The following is a 10,128-nucleotide window of genomic DNA, read 5'->3' as shown; positions in this document are numbered from 1 at the left end:
CGACGGCCCGATCCGCCCGAGGCGGGAAGCGGCGGCGGCGGCGGCCGCGCGGGCGGCTGAAGAGTCGAGGCCGGGAGTCGCCGCCGTCCCCGCCCCCGCCCGGTCCGGCCGTTGCTACCGCCTGAACGAAGCCCCCGCCGGCCACCGAACCACGTCCTTACCACGGTGTTTGTATTTGCCGAGTTCGCCATTTCCACACACAACACAAACAAGAGGGGGCAACCCCAAGAAAACAAGATAAAAACAAAACCAAAAAAAAAAAAAAAACTATAACACCCGGAGGGTGACCCAAATCACCGCAAGAGTGGGGAAAAAATTTGAAACAAAATCAATCCTCAAGGAGTAGGGGAGAGCGGAGAGAGGAGGAGGAGGGGGGCACTCCTCCCGCAGCTAAAAACCTCGAGAATCGCCTTTAAAAAAAAAAAAGCCACGACCCTTCAGGGGTCCGGGGGGCGTTGCCCGCTCCCCACCCCGCGCCAAGGAGGGAAACCACCACCGGTCGCCGCTCCCTGCGCCGCCGCTGCCGCCACCGGCTGCAGCTCCAGCCGTCCGGTCCGCCCGCTTCTCTCCTTTATATAGCGAGCCAACAAGCTGCGCGAGCCGCCGCCGCCGCTGCCGCCGCCGAGAGACAGGGTGAAGGGGGAGGGAGGGGCGGAAAGGGCGGGGGCACAGGTGGGCGGGGCTGAGCGCGAGACACCGCGAGAGCCGCGTGCGCAGGCGCGCCGGGGCGGAGGCCGCCGACGAGCCGCGTTGTCACGCGCCGTGGCGGGTGCTGGACTGGCGGAGCCCGGGGAGTGAAGTAGTGAAATCGGACCTACGCCTCTCCAACGCTCGCGTGATCACGTGGTTGGCACCCAGGCGGAAGTCTGCGGCAGTTCTTTGCGGTGAAGTACTTGCAAAGCGTTGCTGGAAAAGCCGGGAGTTCTACTGACACTCCAGTCCAAAGCTAGGTGGGACCGCCTCCTGTCGCACGTTTCCGCCTGGTCCCGCGCTTTAGGAGGTAGGAAATGTGACAGGCGGTGCCTACTGCCTCGCTAGGAATGGCCGCGGAGGAGGACTGGTCACGTGGCGGGGCTTCCGGCCTCTGGCGCGTTCCTATTCGGGAAGGTTTTAAATGCGGAGTCATCTCTTGATTTGTCAGCGAGGCTTTGACTGTGAGCTTCGCGGCTTTCGCGCCGTACCGCCTCACCGAGGGTGGGTCTTTCGCGCGCAGAATTGTGTAGGATTTCCCAGAGGGAGTAAAAGCCGATCGGGGCCTACTTTTAACATTCCAAAATTAGTAACTGATTCGTTTGTTTCCACACTGGGTACGCTGCGAAGACTAGGCTTAAGTTACCCAGAGGTTAGTCCTCTACTAGCCCACGTACTTTAAATAATTTATCATGCTAGTGGAAATGGGGGGGGGGGCGGGGAAGAAAGCCCCACCAGCCTTTGGATTGTAACAGCACAGTAACTTTCCCTGGTTTTTAAAAATATTGCCAAAATACTGCGACTCCACATGGGCAACGTATAGTGACTGATCACATTGAAATGCATGCCCTTGACCCACCAACTCGCATGGCCTCTCGCTATAAGAGAGCAAGCCGGCTGTGTTCCATGTGCAATTCAGTAAGTGCAATTCAATAAGCTTTTGACCTATTCTGCCGAAGCAAATCCTGCCTTTATATCGACATTGCAAGCAGAACAGAGAATGCTGTTTGGAAGGCAGAATTCATAGTACGTAATTTTCTTGTCCCTGGGAATTTTGAGGGACTTGAAATGTCGCGTGGATGAGTGAGGGAGTTTGTCTTCCAGAGACAAAGCAAAACGAAATGTCAAAGTTCTGTGCTGGTGAAACCAGATTTGAAGAATATCAAAGGCGTCTTACCAAAGGAAAAAAAATGCATCCTGCCAAGACTTGAAGAAAGAGATTAGAGAAACCAGAGGCCTTGAATACTCAGAAAATGGGAGATTGTGAATGGGTGTAGAGAATATCTATGAACCTTGACATTTCTTTTCACGCCAAGTCCATTCCCCTCTTAACAGTTGCTTCCCAGTTTCCTGCACAACTGCATGGTCTGGGACACTTAAAGAAAAAAATCACAGGAAATCAGTGTTCTTGGTATATAAAGTTATGATTCTATCAACTTTTGTAATTCATTTAATATTCAGGTGGCAGCCCGAAAAGGTACACTAAACAATACCATTCCTGGTAAGTTTTACTATATATTGAGAGGACTTCTTGTTACCTCTCTATATACATACTCCCAAACGCTTTGCACATGGAATCCCTCACCTTCCACCTAGTTTTCCTCCCTCCTACTTGGTATTCTTGACTAAATGGTTGAGTAGTTTTGCCATCAATTAAAGTTAAAACCACTGCAGACAGGACAGGGAAGAGAAGCTACGAGGTTTGCTCTTCACAGAATTAATCTGTGAAATAATGGATTGTAGTTACTGGATTAAAATGGCAGAAAACCTAGTCTTGGCCTCTTTAAGATCATCAGACTCCCTGGAGGCTCTGAGTTGGCTTCTCTCTTTACACCTAGATTGCAAAAAGACCTAAGCACTTGGTTAATATTTACCCAGGAACTTAGATTGCTTGTGTGTCTGGCATCTAGCCATCATGGATTCCATTCCAATATATTGGTTTTCCAGTCCCTCAATAGCTGTTATATGCATTCATTGCAACATATGTGTGCCATCCAGTTTAGTTTCGGAAACAAATATTTTCTGTTCTTGTATCAAAATTGTAGGACTGAATACTTGGAAGCTGCAGCCCTTTAATTCACAAAACTGAAAATTTGTGAGAGAAAACTTCTCCCAAGTAAGATTACATTTAGCATCATATTTAAATTGTTTCTATCTGAACTTGTATTCTTGGTCTCCTACAGCTTGAATGACGTTTCTAACTTTAACAGCTCTTTCTACTATATAAAACATTTATACAGGATTTGCTGTTTGTGATCTCATACTTTGTAGCAGCCATGTACTTAGATAGATACATATTAGTACTCTCCTTGTAATGAATGTTTGTGTGTTTTTTTAACTTCAAAATGATTTATATTGGGAGATAAAATATTGCGTCATTCTTTTAATATGCAGCCTAAACACTAGATAACTGTAAAACGAGAAGAAAAGGGAAAAAAAAATCAATGTATAAATTTTGCTATACCATCAACAAAATGACAGCAAACCTTCTATGTCCAAACATTTAAATATTTTACTGTCCAAATGACTATTTTAGCAACAATGCCAAGAAAGAGTCTAAAAAGATTGTGGAAATTGGCTTAAACTAAAATCTCGTGACTTCTCATCAAACTCCATTTTCTTAAATAGTGAAGAAAGAAAAAAAACAAAACTAGTTTTGAGGCATATTTAGGCCCTAATGCTCAGTATGTATTGGGCACTTTATATGTATGTATGTATGGTATGCTCAGTGTATATTGGGCACTTTGTATGTATGTATGCTCAGTATGTATTGGGCACTTTGGGAGGATACAAAATGGAAGAATAAAGATACCTCGAGCTTACTAATCATTTTTTTCTTTTCTTCTTCTTTTTTTTTTTTTTTTTTTTAGACAGACTCTTGCTCTGTCATCCAGACTGGCATGCAGTAGTGCAATCTCGGCTTACCTCAGCCTCTGCCTCATGGGTTCAAGCTATTCTCCTGCCTCAGCTTTCCGAGTAGCTGGGATTACAGACTCACACCACCACGCCCAGCTAATTTTTGTAGTTTTGGTAGAGACAGGGTTTCACCATTGTTGGCCAGGCTGGTTTCAAACTCCTGACCTCAGATGATCCACCTGATCATAATATATGAATTATATTATAATTATGAATTATGATTCATAATATATGAATTATTTATGGAAATTTCATCAGAAATTTTATAATCTCACATCATAACACGAAGAAGATAGGTGAGTGTATAGTATAGTATGATAATTTGAGAACATTAGAGAGAGCGAGTAAGAGACAGCACATAACTTTTATTATGGTATATTGTTATCATTGTTCTATTTTATGTTATTGTGGTTAATCTCTTGCTGTGCCTAATTTATAAATTAAGCTTTATAATATGTATATATAGGAAAAAATAGTGTATATAGGGTTTGGTACTCTGTAGTTTCAGGCAGCCACTGGGGGTCTTGGAAAACCCATAGAAAAGTGGGGACTATATACACTATTGGCTTTTCTGGTTCTCCAGACGTAAAAGGCAGATCGTGGGACTTCTTGGCCTCCATCATGTGAGCCAATTCCCAATGTGTGTGTGGGTGCGTGTATGTGTTTGTGTGTGTAATCTCCAGTGGTTCTCTTTCCCTGGAGAACTCTGACCATTAAAATATTTTGGTACTGAGAGTGGTTCTAGAGGAACAGAAAGTACTGATAGTCCACGGAGTGAACTGTTTCTAGAGATACATAAAATATCTGCATTGGATACTCCTAACTAATGCTTATAAGAAGCAAAGAGCTAAGTAACTCTGTATATGACACTTTTGAACATTTCTGGAAAATGGAAAATAAGGAATATAATGACATTGGTTTGTTGCTTCTAATGTAGGACCAAGTGGTAAAAGAAAAGGAGGGGTTCAGGATTCAAATTTCCAGCTCACACACTGTATAACTGACTTAAAAACTTGTAGTTGTGCCCTGAAAAATCATTAACTCCTGTAGCCACAGGGCTAAAATTGCTGAAAATCAAACCCAGGATCTCATTGTGCGATTGGCTGAATTACAAAGCAAGTTGAACTCCCAGCCTCACGTGGTATCTACTGTTAAAGTGATGGCATTGGTTGAGAAAAAGTGGGATCCTGTAAGATGGGATGGGGATATGTAGGAAGAGCCTGATGAAGCTACAGACATTGAGACCCTAAATTCTGATGCGTCGTCTTTGCCAGTGGAAGAGGTTTCTCCATCCCCAGCAAAAGTAACCTTCCCAATCCCAGTGAAAGTGGCCTCCGCACCCTGAATGGCATAGGTCTCCCCACCTCTGGTGGTAGCAGCCTTCCCACCCACAGTGGTTTCAGTATTTCTACCTCAGTCTGAGGTAGTTAACCCTGAGGAAGTAGTATTGGCTTCCTCTGAGGCAGTTGCTATGCAAGACAGTGCTGGTTCTCCTCAGGATCTAATCTACCCCTGCCATCCCTGAAGGACCTACTTTGAGTTATAAAGTATGACCCATGAGAAGGTGCACTACACTCCAAAAGAACTACTTGAGTTTTCCGATTTATATAAGGAGAAGTCTGGGGAACATATATGGGAATGAATATTAAGAGTGTGGGAGAATAGTAGAAGAAACAAAGTTGAATCAGGCTGAATGTATAGATATGGGCTCACTAAGTAGAGATTCTGCATTTAATATTACAGAAATATTACATTATTTCTAACTCGGAGAGTTAGAAAGGGCTCTAACAGTTTGGTTGGTTGCTGAAACATGGGTCAAAAAGTGGCCCACCAAGAGTGAGTTGGAGATGACTGATCTCTCTTAATTTAATATAGAGGAATGGATTCAAAGGGTTAGGGAGATTAAAATGTTAGAGTGGATTTGTCATTTAAGACCTATTTAACACACTGGGTGGGTCCAGAAGACATACTTTTCACCAATACTTTGAGAAATAAATTCATAAGGGGAGTCCTAGCATCCTGGAAGAGCTCCATGATTACTCTTCTCTGTAGGATAGACCTTACAGAGGGAACCACAGCCATTCAGTTGGAAAATGTAAATAGAGTGAGAGTAATTGGATCTCAGGATGACAGGGGCCAAGGGTCAGCACTCAGGTAACAAAGGCAAAGTGGATGTAGTTATTGTAATGCCCAGCAGAGTCAAAGCAGCAATCAGCATAGTCTGACACACAGGGACCTATGGTGTTAGCTAGTTAACCATGGTGTTCCTAGACGTGAAATAGATAGGAGGCCTACTAAATTCATACTTGGTCTGTATGAGCAGCAAAGTTCCAGGTTAAGTGAAAAAAAAGCCTAAATTGAATTATAAAACAGAGAGTCATAAACCCCCATTCAATTCCCAGAGTTTAGCCAGTTTATAGACCCAGAGCCCTTTGGACGAAGAGCAGTCAGGTCCCATCAAGAGAAGACCCTGGTGCACTACTGAAAATTGATACTGTTAATCTTTATCCCAGCCTTCTCCAAAGGGACTTACACAATTTTACCAGAGTAACTGTGCATGGGTTTGTGGTGGGGGGGCAGGAGGTGGTGGCAAGGAGCGGGTGGAGGAATCAGAACTTTAAGGGACTACTGGACACTGGCTCTGAACTGACAGTGACTCCAGGAGACCCCAAGCATCACTATGGCCCTCCAGTCACAGTAGGAATATATGGAGGTCAAGTGATCAATGGATTTTTAGCTCAGGTCCTAAAGTTTTAGCTTTAGGAGGTTTAGCACAGTACATCCAGTGAGTCCTCAGACCTATCCTGCAGTTTTTTCTTCAGTTTCAGAATGCGCAGTGGAAGTAGACATACTTAACAACTGGCATAATCCTTACTTTGGTTCCCTGACCTGTGTGTGGAGCGAGGACTACAATGGTGATAAAAGCCAAGTGGACTGCATTAAAACTACTTCTATCTTGGAAAAGTGTAAATCAAACATAATACCACATCCTTGGAAGGGTTGTAGAGATTAGTGCCACCATCAAGGACTTGAAAGATGCAGGGGTGGTGATTCCCATCCCCATTCAACTCCCCTATTTGGCCTATGCAAAAGATGGATGGATTTTAGAGAACAAGTGGATTATAAGCTTAACCAAATGGTGACTTCACTTGGAGCTGCCGTAGATATGGTTTCATGGCTTGAGCAAATTGACACATCTCCTGGTACCTGGCGGGCAGCTATTGATATGGCAAATGCATTTTTCTCCATCCCTATACATAAGGCCCATCAGAAGCAGTCTGATTTCAGTTGGCAAGGTCAGCAATACACCTTCATCATGTTACCTCAATGATACATCAAGTCTCTAGCCCTATGTCATAATTTAGTTAGCAGAGATCTTGTCTACTGTTTCCTTCACAAGATATCACACTGGCCCTTTACATTAATGACATTGTTAAAAGGAAAACTTTAGCCAAATTAAATTTAAGAGTTTAATTGAGTAAAGAATGATTCGTGAATTGGGCAGCACCATGAGCCAGAGTAGGCTCAGACCCTAGTGCACCCCTGTAGCAGAAGGTTTATGGACAAAGGAAAGTGGTGCACAGAAAATCAAAGTGAGGTACAGAAACAGCTGAATTGGTTACAGCGCAGTGTTACCTGTATTTGAACACAGTTTGAACAGTTGGCCATATCTGATTGGCCAAAACTTGCTGATTGACCTAAGAGTAGGCTACGGTCTATATACAACTCCATTTAGGTTATAGTTCATGATGTACACAGACACCTTTAGGCTGAAGTTAAAATATGTAAGGAAGAAGGTTTAGGCTAAACTTGATTTAACAACATTATACTGATTGGACCTAGTGAGTGAGAAGTGGCAACTACTCTAGACTTGTAAAACAGTTGTGTGGCAAGAATGGGAGATAAACCTGACTAAAATTCAGAGGCCTTCTATCTCAGTTAAATTTCTAGGGGTTCAGTTGTGTGAGGCATACTGAGATAGCCCTTCCAAAGTGAAGGATAAGTTGTTGCCCTTGGCCCCCCCCTACAGCCAAGAAAGAATTGTAACCTCTAGTGGGCCTATTTAGATTTTAGGTACAACCTATTCCTTATTTGGATTTGTTACTCCAGCCCATTTACCAAGTGACCCAAAAAGCTGCTAGTTTTGAGTAGGGCCCAGAACAGGAAAAGGCTCTGCAAGAGATCCATACTGCTGTGCAAGCTGCTCTGCCACTGGGGCCATATGATCCAGCCGATCCAGTATTGCCTGAAGTCTCAGTGGCAGACAGGAGTGCTGATGCAGCCTTTGGAAGGCTCCTGTAGGTGAACTGCAGTGCAGGCCTTTAGGATTTTAGATCAAGACCCTGCCATTTTCTGCAGATAACTATTCTTCTTTTGAGAGACAGCTTTTGGCCTGTTACTGGGCCTTAGTAGAACCTGAGTGCTTGACCATGGGTTACCAATTACTGTATGACCTGAGCTGCCCTTCATGAACTGGGCATTGTTTGACCCACCAAGCCATAAAGTTTAGTGTACACAGCAGCACTCCATCATCCTGTTGGTCAGGCTGGTCTCGAACTGCTTTTGCTTTTGAACGTCCTAGTCATTAATATATGGCTCTGAAAAGGGGGAAAAAAAGAAAAATAAATGGAGTAGGGGGTGCTAGCCCTTTTAATCCCCTGGAAGTTGCTTCAGCAGGAGAGGGAGGGGCATACAACAGTTGGGAGAGGTCAACAATGGCTACCTGCCTCTTTGTCTGCACCTTTGTGAATCAGAAACAGCAATTAGTGATTAAAGTCCAGATCCCTGATATTTGGAGGAAAGGGCATGGCTGCTTGCCAAAGGGCCGGGTGGTGGGGGATGGGTAGCTGCTACTGTGCTAAGCTGAAATTGACCAGAATTAACTGCAATTTACCATCCAAGCCTTCCCTGGAAGCTACAAGCCTTCAATAGACACTAGAGTTTCAAAATAGGTAAGACAGATTCCCTCAGTGCAATTGTTGTCAAATTAGGGAGACAGATTTCAGGTGCTCTCTACTCTGCTATCTTCCCAGAGTCCTCTCTTCTAATAATTTTTTGAAGGTGGGATTCATTAGAGACTATTTCCTAACTGGTGGAAGTAATCCAACAGAAAAAACATAATAGTACAAAAGAAACTGCTTATTACAGTCATCTGTCCTTGAGAAAGGCTGAAGATAGGCTTTAGAGGTGTTCATCTTTGCTAGGAACATCTTTTGCTTTTGTGTACTGTAAAAGGAGAAAAGAATGTGGGCAAAGAAAGTCAGAATTGAAATGAGAGAAAAGAATGTTAGAATGGGCTAGTAGATTTAGTGGGGAAAGAAAAGTAAGTCCCTGGGATTGCTTTCACTTTTTCTATAGAATACAAGAGAAAGTTACCAGCTGAGAGTGAGGTGTAAAAGATACTAAGGGATTGTGAGAAGTTTGAGAAAAGAGGAGAACACACAAAATAGCCATTTCTTGAGAGCAGAAGATCAAATGTATTAAATACGTGTATAAGTTTGTTATGTAGAATTGATTGCTCACTTGAGATTTGGAGTGAGAATCATCATGGCTGCATACTTTGATCTGTTAGTTACTTGTGGGAAAGCACAGACTAGGTGGGCATTTAGGCTTAACTAATGTGCAGACATCACTAACTGTCCCCCAAATAGTCACATCCTCTTTTCTTTTAATAATAGAATGCCCTGAGTTTTAGCCAGTTGTCTTATTTCATTTGTGCTGCTACAACAAGATATCTGAGACTGGGTGACTTATAAAGAACAGAAACTTACTTTTCACAGTTCTGGGGGCTGGGAGTCCAAGATTAAGGAGCTGATAGGTTCAGTGTCTGGTGAGAACCTGGACTCAGCTTCCAAGATAGCGTCTTCTGGAAGGGAGGAATGCCATGTCTTCACATGATGGAAGGAATGGAAGGGTTGGAAAAGAGTGAACTTTCCCCCTTCAAATCCTTTTATAAAGGCATTTATCCATTTATAAGGGCAGAGCCCTCATTATCTAAATAACTCCCCAAAGACTCCACTTCCCAGCCAATCCAATAGGGTGCGAAATGTGATGTGTGCAACTCCTAAGTCATCTTCATAAAGAGGAGACCAGTTGCCCTGATCTCAGTGACTATGATGATAGCCCATTGAATCTAAGGGGTTCAATGGGATGTGTGTCTTTGAAAGGACAATAGATAATGAAAAAAAAATAGACTCAGTGAATTGGAAGTTGTAATGAAATAAAATTTTGAATTGAGATATTAGATAAATTGAGAGGTGACAACGTGCTAGCAGCCCTCGCTCGCTCTCCATGCCTCCTCGGCCTGGGCTATGCTCGAGGAGCCCTTCAGCCCACCACTGTGCCGTGGGGGCCCCTCTCTGGGCTAGCCAAGGCTGAAGCCGGCTCCCTCTGCTTGCAGGGAGGTGTGGAGGGAGAGGCGCGGGCGGGAACCGGAGCTGCACGCGGTGCTCACGGGCCAGTGCCAGTTCTGGGTGTGCACAGGCTCAGCGGGCTCAACAGTCAAAGCAGCCGGCCGGGGGC

At 44.1% G+C, this 10,128-nt stretch overlaps 1 protein-coding gene and 1 long non-coding RNA gene across 6 annotated transcripts in view; one reads left to right on the top strand and one right to left on the bottom strand.

The window, feature by feature from the left end:
• Positions 1-10,128, bottom strand: part of GTF2A1 (general transcription factor IIA subunit 1) — a 63,707-nt gene that overhangs the window by 41,517 nt on the left and 12,062 nt on the right. The window contains exon 2 of one of the 5 annotated variants that reach the window (XM_058429873.1): positions 9,378-9,494. The exons of 1 other annotated variant lie outside the window; for it this stretch is intronic. Coding sequence is in view for 1 of the 4 variants with exons in the window: in XM_032134790.2 (XP_031990681.1) it covers positions 162-191 (30 nt within the window). In the remaining 3 variants the exon portion in view is untranslated. Of the gene's footprint in view, positions 1-161; positions 631-9,377; positions 9,495-10,128 lie in introns of those variants that run through there. 3 more of the 5 variants (XM_058429872.1, XM_032134790.2, XM_032134791.2) reach the window with 3 other exon arrangements.
• LOC131381570 (uncharacterized) lies at positions 743-3,699 on the top strand. The gene is made up of 3 exons (XR_009210406.1): positions 743-1,000; positions 2,736-2,806; positions 3,565-3,699. It is a non-coding gene; the product is annotated as an uncharacterized LOC131381570 (long non-coding RNA).

Source organism: Hylobates moloch, unplaced genomic scaffold (assembly GCF_009828535.3).
Source record: "Hylobates moloch isolate HMO894 unplaced genomic scaffold, HMol_V3 SCAFFOLD_16, whole genome shotgun sequence".
Lineage (NCBI taxonomy): Eukaryota > Metazoa > Chordata > Mammalia > Primates > Hylobatidae > Hylobates > Hylobates moloch.
Note: the sequence above shows the minus strand (reverse complement) of the source record. Positions and strands in the feature narration are given on the sequence as shown.